Source organism: Aethalodelphis obliquidens, unplaced genomic scaffold, assembly GCF_003676395.1.
Source record: "Aethalodelphis obliquidens isolate GAN/ISIS:26980383/991018 unplaced genomic scaffold, ASM367639v1 scaffold21, whole genome shotgun sequence".
Classification (NCBI taxonomy): Eukaryota; Metazoa; Chordata; class Mammalia; order Artiodactyla; family Delphinidae; genus Aethalodelphis; species Aethalodelphis obliquidens.
Genome location: NW_020837965.1, coordinates 13,582,544 through 13,607,890, shown reverse-complemented (window position 1 = coordinate 13,607,890; position 25,347 = coordinate 13,582,544). Strand labels below are relative to the sequence as shown.

Here is a 25,347-nt window from a genome sequence, read left to right as displayed (position 1 = left end):
ATCTCAGCAAATGACATCATCAATCAAACGAAAAAATAGCCTCTACTTTTCTCTTTTTCCTACTTTACTCCCAGTTGGTCAAGGTCCTGCCATCTCTTTCTTCAAAATATATACAAATCCTACCATTTCTCACTACCTCCACTGCTGCTACCCTGCTTCAGGTCACCATCATCTCTTGACTCTTAAGTATCAGAAATCACATCCTAGATTTCTAATGTATGCTTGATAATTACATGACTGCTTATTCTCAGTTCATTCTATAACTTTACATTCTATAACAGGTGTACCCTATCCCTCCCACTCCAAACTTTATGCAAGACTTCAAAAGCCTTAGGGCTTTGAATATGCCTGCTACATCCCTTGCCGTCAAGTTAAGCCCATTTTTTGTGTTTGCCAATACAGCATTCACCCTTATTTTTTTTAAATTAATAATATTAACATCACTATTTCTTCATGTATAGTTTTGAAATATGTATAAATCTTCCGAGCTTAAACTGATAATTGCCTATTGTCAGATTTTTTTTAAATTTGAAAACATTTTTATAAAGATGTCCTTATTTCTTAAATTTCTGTTTTGTTGGATAGAAACTACTAAGGTAGCAAACTCCCCGAACAACAACTTTTCCACATATATCATTGACTTTTTATGTTAGTCATCTCTCATTCTTTTCATCAGCTTAATTCCTTTTAAGGTAAATATCAGTACTCACTTTTGTTACATTCAGAAAAGGAAATGGTTTGTATTAACTCACGCTTGGAATGCCATACCATTGATCTCAATAGAAAACTTTATTATCTGCATCTTTATTTCTTTCTAATATTGATTAGAAACCATAATAAATATAGGAATCCTCTTTGAAATTAAAGTTTCCTTAAGCATATACTTTTTTTTTTAATAAAAGAAAATTACCTGATACATGCTCTCTTTCTCTTTTAGGTGGGAGATGTTGCTGTTTTTCTCCTGATGGTAAAGCTTTAGCTGTAGGTCTCAATGATGGAAGTTTCTTAATGGCAAATGCAGATACTCTGGAGGATCTTGTATCTTTTCACCACAGAAAAGACATTATTTCAGATATTCGATTTTCACCAGGTAAGATTTCATTGAAATCATACTTGATTATTAACTTGAGTATGGCAGTGAATGTATCAATGTGTGATTTTTATTAACTGTTATTTTATCTCAGAATTTTAGTTTTTTACTAGAAGAGGCAGTATAATGAGAGGTAAAAGCCCTATATTAGATCAGTGGCAAAATATCTGGCTTAGTGCCAATTCTGTCCCTAAATTTTCTGTGTGACTTGGGCCAAGGCATTTCTTTGAGCTTCATTTTCCTCATTTATAATGTAAGACAGATTGGATAACTGTTTTCATTATATTCTTAATGCTTTTGAAATTACATGAATTTTGCTTCTTCAATTTCCATGTATTCATTACCAATGACAAAACCTACTATAATACAGGATTACTAATGTTAAGGCAAAATTTACTTATGTTGGCTTACTTATATTTTTTGTAAATTTAGATATTTTCTTTTTTTTTCTGGTTACATGCAAAGAATATGAAAATTACTTTGTATATAATTTTTGATATTTTCTTTCCACTGAACTACCTCACTACATTAAAATTTTATTTAATTGTGTTAATTATAATATACATGAAAATGTTACCATTTGTCGTTTGACTCATATGTCTTGTTATAACTTAGGAAACATCTAAGAGTTCCTCCAAAAAAAAATTAAGAAAATTGACCCTAGTTGTAGAGTGTAAAAAATATTTCTAAGGGTAGAAAATTTCAAGCAAATATGTTTCTATTACAGGTTCTGGGAAATATCTTGCTGTAGCATCACATGATAGCTTTATAGATATATACAACGTAATGAGTAGTAAACGAGTAGGAACATGCAAAGGCGCTACCAGTTACATAACCCATATTGATTGGGATGTTAGAGGTAAGATTCTAAATAACTTACTATTTGATAAAAGTTTCATTTGACTTAGTATAGCTATTTTGGAGAAACAAGTAATTCAACAGATGAGTTCAAAAGCATTGTGAAAAACAAACGTTATTCTCAAAATGATTTCCACTACTTTATTTCACACCTAAAGATGAATGCTGTGAGTTTAGACTTTGCAATACTTCTAATGTAATTCAGATGATAGTACAGTAAGTGATAAATTCTTTAATTTGTAAAGTAATTTAAATATTATACAAATTTTTTTTAGTCATTTGTCCTGGTTTTGTCAGATAAGCTTGATATAAATAGTAACTGAAATTTTGGAAAATAGTTATGTTAATGAGGATTTTTTTTTTTGTTAGTAACAGTATTTGCCCCCACTTTTTTTCTGGCCTCGCCCCACGGCTTGCGGGATCTCAATTCCCCAACTAGGGATTGAACCCAGGCCACAGCAGTGAAAGCCTGGAATCCTAACCACTAGACCACCAGGGAACTCCCAGTTTTAATGTAATTTTCCCAGCATTCAATAAAATACATTCCCTAAAATTGTCATAGTTGTATAACATACAGAATTTAGTGAGTATCTGTTTTTTAGCAGAATGCGTGGCATATGGCAATGTTTAATAATTTAGATAAATGCTAAATATTTTAAATGCTCCATTTTACGAATTTTTGTTTCAGATAGTCACCTATATAAATCTCGTGTTGTAAATTAAAGTTTTTCCAAATGTAGTTTAACAAAATACTCTTTAAAAAAAGGTTTCAAATTTTATTTCTAGGATTTTTACGAGTAGGAATATGCAAAGGCACTACCAGTTACATAACCCATATTGATTGGGTTGTATAACAACAGAAATAGTTCACATATACACACACACACACACACAAATTAAGCCATTTATGAGTTTATTTACGTTATTATATATATGGTTGACTGCAGAGGGTTTAAGCTTAATTTTTCCCATAAAAGTTAAATATCATACTAACTGTATATGTATTTATATTTTATATATGTGTATATTTTAAAATTTTTTTTTAAGGGAAGCTTTTACAGGTCAACACTGGTGCTAAAGAACAGTTATTCTTTGAAGCTCCCAGAGGGAAAAAACAAACCATCCCCAGTGGAGAGGTAGGAAGATAGTAGTGCTTGTAATGTTGATATGACGGAAAGTGGTTAGAAAGCTGATGCCTATCTGGGTAAAGGAAGAGATTCTATATTAAGAAAAGAAATAAATTGCTTGCTTGTATGTCTAGCTCTTCTCTAATTACTTTCCTCAAAGGATAAGAAGCATGCAATAGCATGTAAAAGACATGCCATCTAAGATTGGAGTACTGCATGTCTGTCAAATCTTTTGGAACCCATGTGCCTAAGATGCTTATTGGCAAATTCTCGTTTGAGGGGGAAAAAAAAGAAAAAAATGTGTTTGGTTTTGTGGCTGATATATTAGCAAAATTTTTTTAACATGGCCAAGGAAGAGAAGCTAAACAAATATAACGTGAAAGTAGCTTAATAAGGAGTGGGACTGTAAGTAAAATTCTTAATTTCCAGTAATGATTAATTGGAAAATATGCTTATAAACTATTAGTAGAAGTTTAGACATGAAGTGTAAGAATAAATTTCTTGATTATTCTAAAAGCAGAAAAAGTCATATATTATCACTGTACGTTCCACATCTAGAATACACAGTGGATATATAATAAATACATCTTGAATAATGTTATGTTAAAATTTTTCTGTAGGAACTAGTGGACTTGGGAAGCTACAAAACCAAGACAGCTACTAATTTGTTTAACTGTTTTTATTAAAATTTTTAATTTATTTGTGACATATATTAATTACAAAGAAAAATATTCAGATTTTTTGTTGTTAATTTTTTAGGGTTAGATGTTATAACCTTAGAGCATTTTTTTTTCTTTTTTAGGTAGAAAAAATTGGTTGGGCATCATGGACAAGTGTGCTTGGTTTATGTTGTGAGGGAATTTGGCCAGTAATTGGAGAAGTCACAGATGTAACTGCCTCTTGCCTCACCAGTGACAAAACAGTCCTAGCTACTGGGGATGATTTGGGATTTGTGAAGTTATTTAGATATCCTGCTAAAGTATGTGTTTTTCTTTAATTCTCCTAATGACCATAATTATAAAAATGGTTAAAGTAATGCCCTTTCATAGCATTTCTTTTTGTAATATGAATATTACACATGGAATATGTAATGTTGTAATATGAAAGGTTCAGAATTACGTTTCCTATTCTTGACATCATATTTATAGCTTTTATCTATAGATAAAAAGTATTATCTATAGATAATAGTAGTATTATAATTTATGAAGTAGTATTATAATTTATGATCCTATACCTTAAGTTATATATTATATTGTACAGTTTCTCAGTATTGAGGAGTATCCATAGCCGTTTTAGAAGAAACATTCTTTTAGCCCTAATATTAAAGAATTTTAGTATTCTTTTGATTAAATATATACCATTAACAGGAAATATAAACTTTTGATATTTACAATTTTAACATTTAAAATGTTCTAACAAATTAAATACAAAATACTATAAATGACACTACCTATAAAGTCAAAATAACTTTGGTTTAATGTGAATGAGTGATGTTATTTTCCTAAAACCAAACTGTAGAGATTCTTTGGAATGTGCATGCCCATGCTACTGTGTGCTGTGTGATGACTAAATTCTTTTATTGCTTTCCTTTATTCAAACCACTGGGAAACATTAGGCTTTCACTTAGCACAAAAATAAAATTCATATCTCAAGTATAGATGCATTTATTTCTTAATTGTCACAAATTCAAATATATGTTGTAATCTAGTACCAACATGAACATAAATATAAATTTGAAATACGGCACTGAAATCGTGATATTCAGTGCATGGTGGTCTTAATTAACTGCTCATATGAATATTTTTAGATGAGCATCGAAATGAAAACACAAGTTTAAAAATTCCTGTAGAGAACTCAGGCACCCAAGAAAATATTTCACAAATCCTTGTTTTAGATACACTTAAGTAGTAGTACCTTCTGTATAAGAATGTGTTCCAATAGAACATTTATTAGTCAAAAACATCATTCTCAATATTCTAGATGGTATAGGAACCTTAAAAATACGTTCTAGGATATTGGTCTGCAGATTCCTTCTTCACCTTACTGTAGCAAGAACCACAAAATCTTAGGGAAGCTACCTTCTTACAGTGTTTTGATGACAGATTCACCTTCTATTTCAGCTAATTTTTATTAAGAGTCTTCATTTCCAAAGAATTCACTGATTTAGCTATTACTGTGTTTTGTATATTTAAGACATTTCTTATTTTAACACCCTTGAAAAGATGTCCATCTAAAACCTGCTTATGATATGTTGATCTGAAATTTACTTATGAAATTTGGTAATGCTAGTGTTTAGATTTAAAAGTTGCCAGTATCTATAACTTGGATTTTTCTTCATATTTACAAGAAAAATACATTCCTATGTGTAACATCTGCTTATAAACAAAAACAGTAATGAACTACGATGAAAGATATTTACTTGGGTATATACCAAAATGTTTGCTAATTACTTTTTGTTAATATGGCCGTGCTCTATGTACATAGGCATTTATATACTGATTTTCCCAGTTATTGTGTCTATTTCCAACATGTCTGCTTAGCCATTGTTCTAACAGATATGTACTATTCCAAAGATATCCACTGTAATTAGCTATTGCTCTATTGAATATTTAAGGTATTTAAAATGTTTCACTGCTATAAGTAAATACTGTAGCAACTATTTTTTGCACAGAAAATGTCTTAGCATAGATCTCTTAAAGAGGGATTGGTGAGACAAAGGTCAGCATTTTCATGCTTTTCAATGTAGAATGCCAAGTTGATTTCCAAAAAAGTTATGCCCATAGTACTAGCAATGTGCAAAACTACTCGTTTTATCCTGTCCTCATCAGGTTTGGGAATTGTTATTTTTTATTTTAGTGAGTTTCAGTATTTTCTTTTTTTTTTTTTTACAAGGTGCCTTGTAATGATTAATTTCCAATCACAGATTAAGAAATAAATTCAAAATTATAACAATGTTTTCAAGTAATAAAATTTCTCAGAAAGATTTTTTGAATTTTTTTTTTTTACCTTTAGGGAAAATTTGGAAAGTTTAAGAGGTATGTGGCCCATAGTACACATGTCACAAATGTGCGCTGGACTTTTGATGACAGCATGTTGGTTACCTTAGGAGGTACAGATATGTCTTTAATGGTTTGGACAAATGAAATGGAGGGATATCGAGAAAAAAGGCCTTGTGATAGTGAAGAATCTGATATAGATTCTGAAGAAGATGGGGGTATGTCATTTTAAAATATTTTAGTTTAACGAAAACATAGAAAAAATTTAGCACAACTGATTTAAACTGTGGAAGTTAAATAAGTAATAATAATACTTGAATAATTGTGGTTTTAGTCCTTTCGGTCTATTTAACAACAGAATTTGTTTTGTGAATCAAAAACAACAGGCTGTCATATACTAATAACTTAGATATTCTTCATTTACCAATGAATGATAATCATACTTTAAATTAGTACTGTTAAAATAAATTTATAGCATTGAGCCTCATACTTTAATTTTGGTTTTTTCCTAATACACCAGTAATACCAGCTCATTACAGAAAAATTAGAAAGTGTGTTTTCAATAAAAAATAAACACAGCATCCATAATTTGACCACTTGGAGGTAATCTCTGTTTAACATTTGGGGTATACCCATAGGGGTATGTGTATTTATATACATTATATTTTTTTAACAAAAATGATATCATATTGAGTTTATTTTTTGTAGCTTGCTATTATCACTTAGCAATACTTTGAGAATTTTATCATTAAATATTCTTCTACATCATTTTTACTGGCTGTATGTTATTGCATAATTTGATTATAACACAGTGTATTAAACTTATTTCATATTGTTGAACATCCTTGTATCCAATTTTTAAGATCATACGTGAGCTCCTCAGTTATAACATAGAGAATAATTCTTATATTTTGATGTTAGGCTATGACAGTGATGTCACAAGGGAGAATGAAATCAGTTACACCATCAGAGCCTTATCAACAAATATTCGCCCAGTGTTTGGAATCAAGCCTCATTTGCAACAAAAAGAACCCTCAGTTGATGAGAGGTAACAATCAAGTTTAAAACTAGATGAAGAAAAAGATATTGGTATTAAAACTTGAATTGATTGTTTAACTGAATGAATTTTTGCAAAAACTCAGTAACAGTGGTACTCTTGCATTTTACAGTTCCCAGCACCTCTTAGAAAGCATGTTTGTCCTTAAATACTTTTTGGTAATGACACTGTCTTTTGCAAGTAGCTTAGGGAATGATGCTACATATAAAGTCTATATGATTAAAGGAATCTTATTTGCTAACTTTTATAAATATATGTGATAGGGTTTCAAGAAGTAATACAAATTGAATCCAATACCTATTATGTTTTAGGAAGCACATGAGCAGAGAGATGATTAAATTTTTAAAAGGCCTTTTTATCCATGTGCCTTTTTGATCAAGGATAGAAAGTCATTATTTTAAAATTTTTCCAAAAAGGCAAGTTGAAGTATAGCTTGTCTCTAATGGGAATTATTGGTCTTTGTCTAGAATCAGCAAATCAAAAGTAAGGCTATGTGCACTGCAGTTTTATGAGGAAAGAGAGAAACTGTGAGCCTGATGCTTTTAAAATCATTAGAGAAGATAGAAAGCAATAAAGAGGCATATGGATCAGTGAATGGCATGGATTTCAGAAATGAAGAGGTTTTAAGAAATGATAAAGGAGGGCTTCCCTGGTGGCGCAGTGGTTGAGAGTCCGCCTGCCGATGCAGGGGACACGGGTTCGTGCCCCGGTCCGGGAAGATCCCACGTGCCGCGGAGCGGCTGGGCCCGTGAGCCATGGCCGCTGAGCCTGCGCGTCCGGAGCCTGTGCTCCGCAACGGGAGAGGCCACAACAGTGAGAGGCCCGCGTACCGCAAAAAAAAAAAAAAAAAAAAAAAAGAAATGATAAAGGAAAAATTATTCAGAAACTACATTGAAGAACAAAGAAGCAGTGGGAGGTAGGAACAGCAGTGACCTCTTCTGTAGAAAGCTGTGGTGAGGAAAATGTTATTATAAAAAGTTAGTATTTGAGGGAAAAGCTAAAAATGAAAGGGAATTCATTCACAGTGAACAGAATTTGTGGAAAATTCAAGTGAATGTATAGTTAGTGAGGATAGTGCTAAAGACCATTGGAGCCCAGCTAGATAGAAATAATATTAAAAGAAAGCATTGGCAGAGGAATTTGAGTTTGCACCTATGGATTTAATATCCAGGGCAAAGAATGAAGTTGGAAGGGTGAGATACATGTTATTGATGGAAAAGGGGGGAGAACTAGAGATGCTGTTGAACTGAAATTCTAGGTAGAAGGTTGAGGTCATGATGCCTCCACAGCTCCTCTTCCAGGTGCCCCATTTGCTGATGGTGGTATACCTCAGATAATAGCAATGGGGGGTCACCTTACAGAAAGAGGGTAGACAGTGATTATCTGTTTATTCATCACTTATAAAGAGGCAAGTTATTAAACTAGAGGTATGTTTTTTAAAAGCTGAGCAAGGTTGAAATGACTTGGTAGAAGGCTACGTCATATAGTGCAAATGACATGGTTTTTGGAATCAGATAAATGGGTTAAAATATTCATTTTTATCATTTGCCAGTTGTGTGACCTTGAGAAACCATTCTCTCTGAGCCTCAGTTTCCACAAAGGAAAAATAAGCATTATAATCCCCAATTTATGGAGTACTTCATGAAATGAAATAATGTATATAAGAATTTAAGTAGTAAGTCTTCACTCGCCCCTTCCTTGGAATAAAATACAAGGTAACCTAAGGAGATACCTGGTTAATACTGACACACTTCCTTTTTAGTGAATTGAATTTCATTTCATTTCAGGCCGCGCCGCATGGCTTGGGATTGAACCCAGGGCCACGGCAGTGAAAGTGGCAAGTCCTAACCACTGGACCACCAGGGAACTCTCTAACAGTTTTTCTTTTTGGTACTGAAATTAAATATCCACAAAGTAATGAACACTACCTATATATTTATTAATCAGAAGAGTACATATCAGTATGCAAATATAGATGTTCATAATTAGAATATTTGCAGTATAGTACTTAATATTACCTAAAAGAAATTATACCTCACAGGTAATGAAAAATGTAATATAGGGAAGAAGGAACTCTAGACATTCCCATTAATCTTTTTCATTTATTATATTGATTTTTTGAAGAAAATATTATCACTTATCAGATAAATTTGGTATGTCAGAAAATGTGACCTAATTTTAATCTGTAGGCCATCTCTCATGGTAAAACACTTAAATTTCCTCCTTCATTGCTGAAGAGACCTGAGTTCTGATAGATGGAAACATTTTACTGCTCACAAAGAATGGTTGACACTGTCATAATTGTAATCTTTGCTGTTAGCTTGCATTTTTTATAGCTAACTTTCTCAAAATTATTTTTTATTTTGCATTTTGTCCTCAAATTATTTTACAATTCACCTCTACTAAATTCTTCTGAAAATGCCAACGCAGAAGAAGTCATTATTGTGATTCATAGTTAGGAGCCTTCATTTTCATAAAATGCAGGAATCAAAGGAGATAAAAATGAAGAGATATTTCTTTTTATCAGCTTTGAATTTTTGTGAGGAGATAAAATGGTCTGTATACATAATTGTTTTCATGTTCTAAATAAAGTATATTGTCATATACAAAACAAAGCACTTTTTAAACAAAACAAATGCTTGTCAAATATCCACTTAAAAGGAAAATATTTCTGATGACAGTTTGACAACTTTATTTAGTTGACACTTTCATGGAGTCTTTTTCCTAAATGACATTAATAATTTTATGTTTTTCTTTTTCTATAAATATTTTTATAGCTAATCTTATGTATTTTAAGTAGTTACTTGTCAATCAAATTTCCAGTATTTTTGAATAAAAATATTCAAAACAATGTGACATAAAATTTAGGCCTTTTTGTATTTCATTAGAATTCTGTTGACATATTATCTTTAATCTGTTTAGTAAACTGGTACATTTTATTCATCATCAGTTTTCATGTATATCTCCTTACTTTTTTCCTCTTGCTCCTTTTGAAGGCAGGGAGTAGTAAGGTAAGTATTTTGTTAAAGAAAATACTTTACTCAAAAATTTATTCTTCTATTTTGGTCTTTGTGGTATTTTACGGTTTTGTTTTGTTTTTTTCCCCTATAAAACATTGAACTACATTTGTTGAGAAAGAACCAGAAAGTGAAATAGGACAAATCCTACAGAAGAGTTGCATTTATAGATACAATATGTGGGTGTTGTTATGAGGGTCTTCATTATAATCAGTGTTTTTACAAATGACTTTTCACAAACTCCTATACTCTAATAGTTTAGTTTTTCCTTAAATTTCAAAGACTCATAAAAACAGTTAGTCACACATATTTATCAGTGAAAATTTTTTCAGTTGATAACAAACCTGTTAGCTTCATTTAATGCTTGTTTAATGTATTCATTAATTTCAAAACATTCACATATGGGCAGTAATGATATTTGTATGTTTAATAAAATGATATGTGCAAGAAGGGACTCTTTAGGGTGCTTTTGTAGCTACCTTTAGTGAGATAAAAATGTCTTCAGACAGTTTCTGAAACAGGACAATATGGAAAAGCCTAGTCTGTTTTAGAAGTAAAAAAGGTACCAGTAGGAAAATGCTGGCAGATAGGATGAAAAAGTCGATTTGAGATCAGATTGTACAACACATCAAATATAAGGCACTCCTTAATTAATTTGGCAGATATCAGGACTTCATTATCTGTTTTAAGCAGGAGGTGATGTGTGCAAAGATATGAGTCCAGACTGTGATGTGACTTCTAAAAAAGCCCTCATAATCTTATACTATTTTAAAAGAAATAAAACATTCAGACCTAACGTCAGATCTGGAGTAGCTTATTCAGGACTGATCTCTGCATTTTAAAGGGACATTGGCAGTTTACAGTGATCTAGAAGGAAACAGAGGGTAAAGGAATGTTGGGAGGCCACTTTACACAAAGAATAATTCATCGCTTTGGGAATCACTAGTTTCAAAAAAAGAAAACAAAGTGGAGATATAATTGCTGTCTTAGGTATGAATGACTTCTGTAGGAGTGACCTCCTTGTGACGAGCAGTGTTCATGCAGAGTTTAGTAAATGACCACTTGTCATCAGTGCTATGAAGGGATGTTCTAGACATGTAAAGACGATTCCTGGTTTCACTGGGAGGATGGATAAGATTAACTTCTGTGATCCCTTCCAGTTCTGTTCAGTCATTATGTTGTTAAGGGGAATTTTTTTTCTTTTAAGTTACTTCCTTTGCTAGAAAAGTCCCAAATCCAGCATGGTCCCGAGACTCACTCTGCCTACTTGGTTAGACTGGCTGACTGGGAATCCCTTTTGGGTCAGGGGAGGGGGAGCTTAGTTAGGTTCCTTAGGCAGTCCTTAATAGCAGGGCCAGTGCTACCAGCCATTTAAGTTAATAAACATTAAGTAAGCTTAAATATTTTGTTTGAAATTCAGATTGCACTGTGGAAAAATAAGAATGGCAAGCTTTAATGTTTACAACATAGAACATATTGAATTCTTTTCTTTTTCATCTTCTTTCTTCTGATTTCCCTGCCATGAATGCAGTAGCCCTAAGCCTAGGCCTTTTCTTATATATAGCAATAAATAAAAACAATAGCCCTTTACTATATACAATATAGTTTATCTGCATTAAACTTGTAAACATATTTTATTACAGGAAATATTGTACTACTATTTTAAATGCAAATCTGTGTTGTAATCTTTTCCCTTTTTTATCTGCTGCTGGAAAGAGGTTCCAGGTAATCCTCTCTCTTTGCTATGCTCTATGCGACCCAATTTTGTATCTTTGTTATCTTTCATATTTACCATTAATAAGCTATGTTACTTGGTGTTCTTTACTTCTATTCACAGTTTTCCATGTTTTTCTCCTTTGAAATCAGTATGCGTGAAATGACTACATCTTAATTATTGGATTTGTACTATATAAGTAACTGCTTTACTAAAACTTTATTCATTCAACTTGTATAATTTTCCAAGTTGTAGAATTTCAAGCAATAATATATCTTATATAAATTATCTTTATAAAAATTAAAATATGCTTAACCATTTTACAGGATTTATAGATAAAAATTATACATTTATTAAAGTTCTCAGACAATAATGTTGAATAAAGTTCAACAAAATTGACTTGGAAGTAAAGCCAAAGCTTCTGTCATTCTTCAAAATGATTTTAGCAGAAATATTTTTAAATATTATAAAGTGAGTTATATTTATTACTTACAGATATTCAAAAAAGTATATGAAAAAGGTTTGAAACCAAAAAATTTTGTGATAATTTGAAAAGTTCTTTATAGAGTGTTGCAAGTGCATTTAACTTTTATGTCACCAGTCATGCTTCTATACTTCTACGTACTGCTTCACATTATATATGAAAATACACATTTCTCTTATATTACATGTTCAAGATATAACACTTCATTTACTTTTTATAGATGTATAATTTGAAAATCATTTTGAAAATGCAAATATATTGTTATGCCTTTAATTTTATGGATTTATTCAGAAACGTTGGAATGTTTTCCACTGGAAAGTTAATTTACATCATTTTCTGATTTAGTTGTTACAAAATTAATATTAAAATTTGAAAGAGGAAGTTGATATATGATTGATTTAGATTCAGTATTTAGGTTACTAAACATTTGAATAACGGCCCTCTGAGTTAAAACTAAACTAAATGATGTGTGTGGATTTTTAAAAAATTAAACAAAGGGTTTTTTTTTAGGGAAGAGTCTCCACATTTAAATAATAGAAAATGGGAACTCTATACACCTAATGACACATTCATTATAAATAGATCCTGAACTAGTGATGGAAACAGAGAAGGAGAGGGATAGATTTGAGAGCTACTGTGTAGGTAAAGTTGAAAAATATGTAGTTAATAGTGAGAATAAGGGAAGAGAAGGAGTTGGAGACAATAGTAATAACCTTTTACAGAGTGTTGTATGGTTTACAGTGCTTTGTAACTGTAAAATGTCTTGCTTGACTAACTGAAGGTGATGCCATAACCATACTAGGGACTTCAGAAGAAGAGAAGATAAAGGGCACAGAGGAGCAGGTAAAGAGTACAGATTTGAACTCACACATGACTTATGTTGCCAACAGTATGGAAAGTTTATACAAATATTTTCAAAATTCAAGAAGAATGTATTGAGTACCTGCCATGTGAAAGATACTGAGGTAGCTTACTTTAGAGCAGTAATCTAGGCTTTGTTGATAATGTACACCATGTAGAAGTTTTTGAGTGTGTAAAACTAACATTTGTATATTTTTATCATCTATATGTTCTTGTGCTATTATATTAGTTACATTTATGAAGCATACACCAAAGAAGTTAAAAGAAAAATGAATAGAAGTTCTAATATTTTCTTTCCACCTTTCTGCTTTAGAAGATATCAAGATAAGGAGGGTGGAGTCTAGTGAGAAACACAGATTGGGTTCATTTTTGTGAAGGTGTGTCAGAGACATCTGCCTCTGGAGGGCAGGTGAGAGAAGCCCAGTGAAGGCACCCAGTGATGGGTTCCTTTCCTCTTTCCCACTTACCTGTTTCAGGCCTCCTGTGAGCAGGGCCCCGCCACAGCCAGTGAAACTCCAGACCAACAATGTCGGCAAGAAAAAGAGACCCATAGAGGTGAGGAAAATCCCACTCCCCGGTGTTAATTGGTACCTTAAAATGTATACAGGGTTTAGTTTGTTTCCTTTTTGGAAAACATCTAAATCTTTTCTTTATTCTTTATGAAAATAAATGTACTGATGAATATTCTTTTTTGTTTGGTTGTAAAAATTGATTGCTTAACTGTCAAATCTGAGTCTTGGATGGATATCCTGTTCCTTTTTTTATTAGTCTTTCTTTTAGTTTTCTATGAATAATACCCTAAATTGAACTGTATCTCAGAGAACTTCTAAATGTAAATGTATGAAATGATCTGTGGTTTATGGAAGCATAGGCACTTCGGCAGTGTCTTATACTTAGCAGTTTGAATTTATAAGTTAAAGGTTTAATGCTTACACCAAATCAAGAACTTTTGCTCCATGTGATGTATTCACTGTAGGGTTTAATGAAGGTTCTGCTTCGAAGCAAAGAAACCTTTGCACAATAATTGAGCAAAAAAGGAAGGCATTTCATAATCTCAGTATCAGCAGCAACAAGCAAACTGTGCTAAGTGAGGTCTAAAACAAGGCATAAAGCTGTGGGAGGGTGATTGTTGTACTTCCTACCCCACTCAGCCTCACAGGGTCAGTGAAAATGGACACTTGGAGTAGCAGAATTATCTGCTAGAACTTTAGCATGAGTTATCAGAGACAGCCTGCTTAGTGCACAAAGCTGATATACTGTCTGGATCCTTGAAAGTACATCACTTGGACATAAGTTATCCTGAGTTACGTACGCAGATCAAATATTTTGACTAACAGTTTAACACAAATCGAAATATTCTTCTTTTGGACACAAGAAGTATCTCAATGTTTAACACATGAAATCTCAAGAACTAAAATTCTTGGAATCAGATGACCTTGTGGTTCTCCTTTCATTTTTATGACTTTATGTAGAAAAGTATGGAATGTGTGTTTCAGCTGCCCAAAACGGGTTACATAGAGAGGTATATCTAGGTTAATTTTGTGTTTGAAATCTGTAAAACATCAAAAATGCATCCTCCATTTTGACTGAAGACACCAGTACTCTATATAACAAAATAATGGTGAACATTTAGACATGAGGAATTGTATAATGGTTTTATCATTGTTATAGGACCTTGTGTTGGAGCTTGTTTTTGGCTATCGAGGCAGAGACTGTAGGAATAATGTTCATTATTTAAATGATGGTGATGATATAATTTATCACACTGCATCCGTGGGAATTGTGCACAACATTGCTACAGGTAGGAAACCCTGATTCTCCATTCCCCACTTTTTAAAATTTAGAATTTTTAATTTAGCATCTTAAAACTCTTCGTTAAAAATATAAATAATTAAAATATGTGAATCTAGAATATAAATATTTCATACTGTAGACCTTTCTAGTAATATTTTAAGTAACAAATTTACAGTTTTGAAGACATTTAACACGGCAAAAAAGGATTTCATAACGCAAAGTGCTCAAAGATCTCGATGAGAAGTAAAGGATTACTGTATGTTGAAAGCACGTTTTATAGCGAAACCGTTTGTGACTTTATTCTATTTCCCCATAACCTAAACGCATAAGTGGATGGTTTGGATGGTTGTCTTTGACGGTTAGTGACTGAAAGCAGCACGTTGGATGAGTGATTGCTAGGGAGTGGGGTGGAGTGGCAATGTTCACACTGAGCCCTCGGAAAGCCGAGGAGGTTAACTAAGAAAGCTGCTTGCCGGTGACTTGACTGATGATACCTTGTTAGATTCAAGAAAATGAGAAAATATTTCCTGATTTCTCTTTAACTGATTGGATTGTTGAAAAGCAAAGAAAGTTCCCTGAGCATCATTTGATGACCAATGATGTGATAATTCTACTAGTAATACTCAGTATTAATTTTGAATTCTATTTTATTACATATAGTTGTAAACTTCATAAAAGTCTAAAAGTTAGAAGTAAAAATATAGATTACCTAGTCCAAACATTTCTGGCTTTTTCCTCTGGTAGCTTCATTCTAATTAGGTAGAGTGGATTATGTGAGTCATAATCCCCCAACCCCTGGTCAGTATTAATAATTAATATGATATTTCTGTTTTAGTTGCCCTAAGAAAAAGATTTATCAGTATTACACAAATCAATGGCAATTTTCCATTTAATAATTTGGGTCATTTAAAAAAAATACCTCTTAGAAAGAAAATCCTCTTTGAGGCTTCACTTATCCTTCAAAGAGAATAGGGACGATAACAAAAGACAAATTACATAGGGATGAAAGTATAAATACACTTTCATATTTACACTTGTAATTTTCTTTATTTTTAATTTCCTGATTTTTAATTAATCATCTTTCTAATGATGGGATGTAGCGAGAGATGGCAGAGGGAAGACTAAGCACCTGCTCCAGTCCTGGTTATTTGGCCCCTCACCATTATGGAGATACATTGCTCTGTTTACAGTCTAAGAAGTCTTGACCTATTAGCTGATCTACTAATTTAGCCAACAGCACATATAATTACTTGTTTGTTCCTTTAACTGAACTCTCAGCCCTGGGAAATATGAAGCCCATTTCACTTCGAGAAGTTCCTTTAAAGTAATGTTAGATATGTTAAATGACATTTTAAAAATGTTTTCTTTGGTTTTGTTTTGCTTTTCGGAGGACCTAGTATTGATGGTACTCTATCATCTGGACCCAGTCTACCGTCCTGACCTCATTTCCCACCCCTCCGTTTTACTTGCACAAGCCTACCTTTACTGCCTCCTGCACAATCATAGTCTGCTAAGGTCTCTTCACTGTCACTACTGCTACAGTAATCACATTACTTCTTTGATCAGGATTCTTCAGTACCTCCCCACTGACTACAGAATAAGTATGAAATTTAATAATAGGCTTGTTTTCAAAATGCTCTGTAATTCTAGTTCCAATTTGCCTGCGCAACCTATTTCTTTCTTTCCTTTTTTGTTACCCTACACTTCAGCCAAATGAGCCATCTATATGCATACCCAGTACTTTCCTGCCTTTGTACCTTTGCTTCAAGTATCCCTCTCCCTGGAAGGCCCTTCCCCACTCACATTCACATTTACAGAATCTGTCGTGTCAGTCCAGAAGTGCCATCTGCTCGTAAGAAGAAGAATCTGCTACAAATTTCCATAGCATTTTGATCTTTAACTCTCTTGTGCCACTTGATGTCTTCAACCTCGTATTACGTGGTTTTATGCATTTCAGGGTTCGTTACTTTAAGGATTTCTTGGTCATGTTTCCATCCTTAGGATGAAGTGTATATGTTGTGCTCAAAAAATATGTGTTGGGACTTCCCTGGCAGTCCAGTGGTTAAGACTTGGCGCTTCCACTGCAGGGGGCACAGGTTCGATCCCTGGTCGGGGAGCTAAGATCCTGCAAGCCGCACGGCACGGCCACAAAAAATACATACATGTATGTGTGTTAAATAAGCAAGTGAGTTGGACACAGCAGTTTATTACTCTGTGTAAGTGCATTTGACTATTTCACCTTAAAGTTTTCAGATTTAATTCTCAAATTCTTTGTTTTCTAGGGACTCAGAGTTTTTATCAGGAACATAATGATGATATTCTGTGCCTCACTGTAAATCAGCACCCCAAATTTATCAACATAGTGGCAACTGGCCAAGTAGGTATGTTTCTATATTTTAAAAAGAAACAATTTTAAGTAATTGTTTTGTTCAAATTAATTTAATATCTTAGGAAAAAACTAAAACATATTTGTGTATTGTTCAAAATGCATTTATACATAAAGCAGATGCTCAGTTTTACCATATTATTTGCTTCCAGGCACCTTTCTCTCACTTGGGTTATCTGAGTTGGCTCAGATGGTTCAGAATTAAGAAGAAGCTATTCTGTGGTAGTTGAAATAGTTGGATTTAGTCCTGTAGCAGAAATTTCTGATGAGCAAAAAGTTTTTATTCAATAGCATATAAAGCAGAAAAGAAGAACTTGAGGAGAGAATGGTAAATAAGAGGAGCCGAGAAGTAACTGGACTGAGAGGGGGAGCACATCTGCCTCAGCAGGGCATAATCTAGAAAGAAGAGAGAAGCCGAGTCTGTTCCATGTTAGTAGAGCCCTTCTGCCCTTTTCTTTGGCAGTGATCTAATTTGCCAACTATTTTTGAAATCCCCTATCTTGCTGTTTTCTTTCAACTCTATAGAAAACTTAAACGAAGGCTGTAACTCCACAAGCAAAATGTTGAGAGGATAGTAGGTCTCTTTAGGACATATCTACCAGTCACTGATCACTATGACTACTACATAATAGACGCGGTCAGTCACATCGTCACAACCCTGGTATAATTTGTAAAAATTATCAAAATCATTGGGTTTCTTGGATCTCAGTGGGCCTCAATTGCTAAGCCAGCTTTCCAGATGTCTTTTTCTTCTTGAATAAGATAACTTATGCTTCTAATATCTCCGCTTTTCATAAATTACTAAACTGATCAGTTAGAAATTTGTTCTCTGGATCAATTAGTTCTACAGTTATGCCACAAAGACCTTTGTAATCTTCCTTTCTGTAAAATTTTCTACTTTTAAAAAGAAAGTAGACCAATACTTCACCTGTTATATACAAAATATTCTAATCTTTGAATATATTATTTATTTATTTATCGACATATAGTTGATTTACAATGTTGTGTTAGATTCTGGTATACAGCAAAGTGATTCAGTTATATATAAATGTATGTATTATTTTCACGTTCTTTTCCATTATGCTTTATCACAGGATATTGAATATAGTTCCCTGTGGTATACAGTAGGACCTTGTTTTTTATCTGTTTTATATATAGTAGTTTGTATCTGCTAATCCCAAACTCCTAATTTATCCCTCCCCCACCCCCTTTCTCCTTTGGTAGCCATCAGTTTGTTCTCCATGTCTGTGAGTCTGTTTCTGTTTCATAAATAAGTTCATTTGTGTCATATTTTAGATTCCACATGTGATATCATATGGTATTTGTCTTTCTCTTTCTGACTTACTTCACTTAGTGTGATAATCTATAGATCCATCCATATTACTGCAAATGGCATTATTTCATTCTTTTTTATGGCTGAGGAGTATTCCATTGTGTATATATACCACATCTTCTTTATTCATTCATCTGTTGATGGACATTTAAGTTGCTTCCATGTCTTGGCTATTGTAAATAGTGCTACTGTGAACATTGGGGTGCATGTATCTTTCCGAATTAGAGTTTTCTCTGGATATATGCCCAGGAGTGGGATTGCTGCATCATATGGCAACTCTATTTTTAGTTTCTTGAGGAACCTCCATACTGTTTTCCATAGTGGCTGCACCAATTTTACATTCCCACCAGTAGTGTAGAAGGGTTCCCTTTTCTCCACATCCTCTCCAGCATTTATTATTGGTAGACTTTTTGATGATAGCCATTCTGACCAGTATCAGGTGATACCTCATTGTAGTCTTGATTTGCATTTCTCTGATAATTAGTGATTTGAACATCTTTTCCTGTGCCTGTTGGCCATCTGTATGTCTTCTTTGGAGAAATGTCTGTTTAGGTCTTCTGCCCAAGTTTTGATTGGGTTGTTCATTTTTTTGTTATTCAGTTGTATGAGCTGTTTGTATATTTTGGAAGTTAAGCCCTGTTGGTCGAATCATTTGCAAATATTTTCACACAGTCCATAGGTTGTCTTTTCATTTTATTTATGGTTTCCTTTGCTATGCAAAAGCTTATAAGTTTGCATATGTCCCATTTGTTTATTTTTGCTTTTATTTCTATTGCCTTGGGAAACTGACCTAAGAAAACATTGGTACAATTTATGTCAGAATGTTTTGCCTGTGGTTTCTTCTAAGAGTTTTACAGTGTCATGTCTTATATTTAAGTTTTTAAGCTATTTTGAGTTTATTTTTGTGTATAATATGAGGATGTGCTCTAACTTCATTGATTTACATGCAGCTGCCCAGCTTTCCCAACACCACTTGCTGAAGAAACTGTCTTTTCTCCATTGTATATTCTTGTCTCCTTGTCTAAGATTAATTGACTGTAGGTGTGTGGGTTTATTTCTACACTCCCCGTTCTGTTCCATTGATCCATATGTCTGTTTTTTGTGCCAGTACTGTGCTGTTTTGATTACTGTAGCTTTGTAGCATTGTCTGAAGTCTGGGAGGGTTATGCCTCCTGCTTTGTTCTTTTTCCTCAGGATTGCTTTGGCAATTCTAGGTCTTTTATGGTCACACATAAATGTTAGGATTATTTGTTCTAGTTCTGTGAAAAATGTTATGGGTAATTTCATAGTGATCACATTAAATCTGTAGATTGCTTTGGGTAGTATGGCCATTTTAATGATACTAATTCTTCCAATCCAAAGGCATGGTATATCTTTCAATTCTTTAAATCATCTTCAATTTCCTTTATTAGTGTGTTTTAGTTCTCAGCATATTAAGTCTTTCACCTCCTTGGTCAGGTTTATTCCTAAGTAATTTTTTTTTATGCGATTTTAAAAGAGAATGTGTGAGCTTCCCTGGTGGCGCAGTGGTTAAGAATCCACCTGCCAATGCAGGGGACATGGGTTCAAGCCCTGGTCCAGGAAGACCCCACACGCCGCAGAGCTACTAAGCCCATGCGTACAACTACTGAGGCTGTGCTCTAGAGCCTGTGAGCCACAACTACTGAGCCCGCATGCCTAGAGCCTGCTCTGCAACAAGAGAAGCCACCACAGTGAGAAGCCCACGCACCACAAAGAAGAGTAGCCCCCGCTTGCTGCAACTAGAGAAAGCCCATGCGCAGCGATGAAGACCCAATGCAGCTATAAATAAATAAATACATTTATTTTTTTAATGTGTTTTTACTTTCCCTTTCTGATATTTTGTTGTTAATGTAAGAAATGCAACAGATTTCTGTATGTTAATCTTGTATCCTGCTACCTTGCTGAATTCATTTATCAGTTCTAGTAGTTTTGTGTAGAGTCTTTAGGGTTTTCTATATATATCATGTCATCTGCATATGACAGTTCTACCTCTTCTCTTCCAATTTGGATACCTTTTATTTCTTTTTCTTGTCTGATTGCTGTGGCTAAGACTTCCAATACTGTGTTGAATAGAAGTGGTGAGAGTAGGCATCCTTGTCTTCTTCCAGATTTTAGCAGGAAGGCTTTCAGCTTTTCACCATTGAGTATTATGTTGGCTGTGGGTTTGTCATAAATAGCTTTTATTACGTTGAGATATGTTCCCTCTATACCCACTTTGGTGAGAGTTTTTATCATGAATGGATGTTGAAGCATCCAAAAGCATTTTATCAAATGCTTTTTCTGCATCTATTGAGGTGAACATGTAGTTCTGTTCTGTTCTTTTCCTTCCCTTCCCTTCCCTTCTGTTTTTTTTTCTTTCCTTTCCTTTCCTTTCCTTTCCTTTCCTTTCCTTTCCTTTCCTTTCCTTTCCTTTCCTTTCCTTGTCTTGTCTTGTCTTGTCTTGTTATGGTGTATCATGTTGATTGATTTGTGTATGTTGAACCATCCTTGTGACCCTGGGATGAATCCACTTGATCAAGGCCTATGATCTTTTTTATGTGTTGTTGGATTCAGTTTACTTATATTTTGTTGAGAATTTTTGTATCTATATTCATCAAAGATATTGGCCTGTAGTTTTCTTTTTTGGTATTGTCTCTTTTTTTTAATTTATTTTTTGGCTGCATTGGGTCTTGGTTGCTGCACGCGGGCTTTCTGTAGTTGCAGTGAGCGAGGACTACTCTTTGTAGTGGTGTGCGGGCTTCTCATTGCAGTGGCTTCTCTTGTAGTAGTTGCAAAACACAGGCTCAGTAGTTGCAGTACACAGGCCTTAGGTCACGCTGGCTTCAGTAGTTGTGGCACGTGGGCTCAGTAGTTGTGTCACGTGTATTCTAGGGCATGTGGGCTTCAGTAGTTGTGGCTTGCAGGCTCTAGAGCACAGGCTCAGTAGTTGTGGCACACGGGCTTAGTTGCTTCACGTCATGTGGGAATCTTCTTGGACCAGTGATCGATCCTGTGTCCCCTGCATTGGCAGGTGGATTCTTAACCACTGCACCACCAGGCAAGTCTCTTTGGTATTGTCTGTGTCTTGTTTTGGTATTAGGGCAATGATAGCTTCATAGAATGGCTTTGGGAGTGTTCTCTCCTCTTCAGTCTTTTGGAAGGGATTGAGAAGGATCAGTATAAGTTCTTTGCATGTTTGGTAAAAGTCCTCAGTAAAGGCATCTGGTCCTGGACTTCGGTTTGCAGAAACTTGTTCTTCTAGGTTTTCCAGTTTGTTGGCATATAATTGTTCATAGTATTCTCTTACGGTTCTTTGTATTTCTGCAGTATTGGCTGTTATTTTTCCTCTTTCATTTCTTATTTTGTTTATTTGGGTCCTCTCTCTTTTCTTCTTGGTGAGCCTGGCCAGAGGCTTGTCGATTTTGCTTACCCTTTCAAAGAAGCAGCTCTTGGTTTTATTGATTTTTTTCAATTGTTTTTTAAAATCTCTATTGTATTTATTTCCTCCATGACCTTTATTATTTCCTTCCTTACGCTGGCTTTAGGTTTTGTTTGTTCTTTTTCTAATTCTTTTAGGTGGTAGGTTAGGTTGTTTATTTGAGATTTTTCTTGTTTTTTGAGCAAAGGCCGGTATCGCTATGAACTTCCCTCTAAGAACTGCTTCTGCTGCATCCCATAGATTGTGTATGATTGTGTTTTCATTGTCATTTGTCTCAAGGTATTTTTAAATTTCCTCTTTCATTTCATCATTGATCCATTGGTTTTTTAGTAGCATGTTGTTTAGTCTCCATGTAATCATTTTTTCTCGCTTCTCTTTCTGTGGTAGATTTCTAGTTTCATGCTGGTGTGGTCAGAAAAGATGCTTGAAGTAATTTCTGTCCTCTTAGATTTGTTGAGGCTTGTTTTGTGTCCTAGTATGTGGTCAATCCTAGAGAATGTTCCATGTGCACTTGAAAAGAATGTGTATTCTGTTTGGATGTAATGTCCTAAAAATATCAATTAAATCCAGTTGGTCTATTGTGCCATTTAGGATCTCCATTGCCTTATTGATTTTCTGTCTGGAAGATCTGTCCATTGATGTGAGTGCGGTCTCCTACTATTATTGTACTCCTGTCAGTTTCTCCCTTTATGTCTGTTAGTATTTGTTTTACGTATTTATGTGCTCCTATATTGGGTGCATGTATGTTAACGAGTGTAATATCCTCCTCTTGTATTGATTCTTTTATCATTATATAGTGGCCTTCTTTATCTTTTTTTATGGCCTTTGTTTTAAAGTCTATTTTGTCTGACGTGAATATTGCTCTCCTCACTTTCTTGTCATTTCTGTTTGCATGATATATCTTTTTCCATCCCCTCACTTTCACTATGTGTACAGTAAGTCCCCTATATACGAACCTTCACGTTGTGAACTTTCAAAGATGCGAACATGCCTTCCATCAGCGTCAGATGTGAGTGAAATTGCAGCTTGCCCTCCATCTCCTATTGCTGATGATCCTTCAGCTCTACTCCCTCCTTCCTAACTCCTCTCTCTCCTCCAGTCAATAACTCTTCTTGCCTGTTTACTCAATGCCAGCCCCTGTATGCCAGCTGTTGTACTACTGTACTTTTCAAGGTACTGTACTGTAAGATTAAAAAAGTCTTCTTTATTTTTTCTGTTTGTTTGTTTTTTATGTATTATTTGTGTGAAAAGTATTATAAACCTATTACAGTACAGTACTATATAGCCAATTGTGTTAGTTGGATACTGAGGCTAACTTTGTTGGTCTTACGAACACGCTGTCAGAACAGAACTTGTTCGTATATAGGGGACTTATTGTATTCTTCGCCTGAAACCACTTTCACGTCTCTTGTAGGCAGCATATTGTAGGCTCTTGTTTTTTGTATGCATTCTGCCATTCTGTGTCCTTTTTTTTTTTTTCTTAGTATCATGGAGACTTTTCTTATGTTTTTCACACTGTTTTAAGGCTTTGGTTGAGATTTTTCAGGCTTAGGAGCATAATTACTAATTTACAGCTGTACTTGAGAGTACATATGATTTTCTTTTTTTTTTATTGAACTATTAATATAATTGATTTACAATGTTTTGTTAGTTTCAGGTGTACAGCAGGGTGATTCAGTTATACATACACATATATCTATTTTTTTCAGATTCTTTTCCCTTATAGGTTATTATAAAATACTGAGTATAGTTCCCTGTGCTATACAATAGGTCCTTGTTGGCTATTTCATATATAGTAGTGTATATATGTTAATCCCAAACTGCTAATTTATCCCCTCCCCACTCTGTGTCTTTTGTTTGGAGCATTTAGTTCATTACATTTAAGGTAATTATTGATAGATATGTATTTATTACCATTTTAAACCTTGTTTTGCAGTTGTTTTTGTGTTTCTTCTTTGTTCCTTTTTCTTTCGTTTTCTTTTGTGGTTTGATGATTTTCTTTTGTATTATGCTTATGTTCTCTTCTTTTTGGTTTTTGTGAATCTGTTGTATGTTTTTGATTTGTGGTTACTCTGTTTTTCACTGTTTCTCAAGTATGATAACTCATTACTATATCTTTTTGCTTTAGACTGGTAGTCCTACTACCAGTAGGTAGTAGACTAGGTAGGTAGACTCAAACCTAGGTAGACTAGGTAGTAGACTCAAACACATTCTAAAAAAAAAAATTGGGAGTTCCCTTGTGGCCCAGTGATTAGGACTCAGTGCTTTCACTGCCAGGGGCCTGGGTTCGATCTGTGGTCAGGGAACTAAGATCCTGAAAGCTGTGCAGTGTGACCACAAAGAAAAAAAAAAAAAACCACTTGACATGTCTCAAGCATTTCGTAATAAAGAATGAGCAAAGGAATAAAGAGACTTTGAGACAAACAAACAATCTACAAAAAATCTACATTTCTTACTCTCCTCCCCCACATTATATGATTTTGATGTCATCTTTTACATCTTTGTGTTTATCCTTTTGATGTTCATTGTAGTTATTGCTTTCACAAATTTTTTTTTGATTTTTTAAAAATCTGTCTATTGGATTATTTGATTTACTTTCCAATTGTGATTTTCTCTTTCCTGTAGATTCTTGCTTCTTTTCTATTTAGAGAAGACCTTTCAATATTTCTTTTAGGATTCGTTTAGTATTGTTGTATTCTTTTAGTTTTTGCTTGTCTGAGAAATTCTTTATCTCTCTTTCTATTCTAAGTGATAATATTTCTGGGTAGAGTATCCTGTTTTGCAGGTTTTTCCCTTTCAGGACTTTGAATACATCTTGCCACTCCCTTCTGGCCTGCAGTGTTTCTGTGGAGAAATCAGCTGAGAGCCTTATGGGTGTCCCCTTGTCCTTTACTCTTTATTTTCTCTTGCTGCCTTTAGAATCCTCCCTATGTCTTAAACTTTTGCCATTTTAGTCATAATATGTCTTGGTATAGGTCTGTTTGGGTTCATCTTGTTTGGGACCCTCTGTGCTTTCTGTACCTGGATATATGTTTCCTTCTAAAATTTTCAGCCATAATTTCTTCAAATATATTTTCAATCCCTTTTTCTTCTCCTTCTTGGGATCCCTCTTATGCATAGATTGGGATGCTTTATATTATCCCATAGGTCTTGTATATTGCTTTCATTGTTTTTTTCATTTGTCTTTCTGT

The 25,347-nt window shown here is 34.0% G+C and overlaps 1 protein-coding gene across 3 annotated transcripts in view; it reads left to right on the top strand.

The window, feature by feature from the left end:
* The window catches only part of EML5 (EMAP like 5), a 162,665-nt gene that overhangs the window by 112,451 nt on the left and 24,867 nt on the right, over nucleotides 1-25,347 (top strand). For 2 of the 3 annotated variants that reach the window (XM_027120258.1, XM_027120257.1), the window contains exons 22-30: nucleotides 938-1,090; nucleotides 1,818-1,949; nucleotides 2,996-3,084; nucleotides 3,878-4,054; nucleotides 6,088-6,289; nucleotides 6,993-7,119; nucleotides 13,681-13,759; nucleotides 14,876-15,005; nucleotides 17,281-17,379. In XM_027120258.1, the coding sequence (XP_026976059.1) occupies nucleotides 938-1,090; nucleotides 1,818-1,949; nucleotides 2,996-3,084; nucleotides 3,878-4,054; nucleotides 6,088-6,289; nucleotides 6,993-7,119; nucleotides 13,681-13,759; nucleotides 14,876-15,005; nucleotides 17,281-17,379 (1,188 nt within the window). Of the gene's footprint in view, nucleotides 1-937; nucleotides 1,091-1,817; nucleotides 1,950-2,995; nucleotides 3,085-3,877; nucleotides 4,055-6,087; nucleotides 6,290-6,992; nucleotides 7,120-10,124; nucleotides 10,140-11,861; nucleotides 11,871-13,680; nucleotides 13,760-14,875; nucleotides 15,006-17,280; nucleotides 17,380-25,347 lie in introns of all 3 variants that reach the window. The other variant, XM_027120256.1, reaches the window with a different exon arrangement.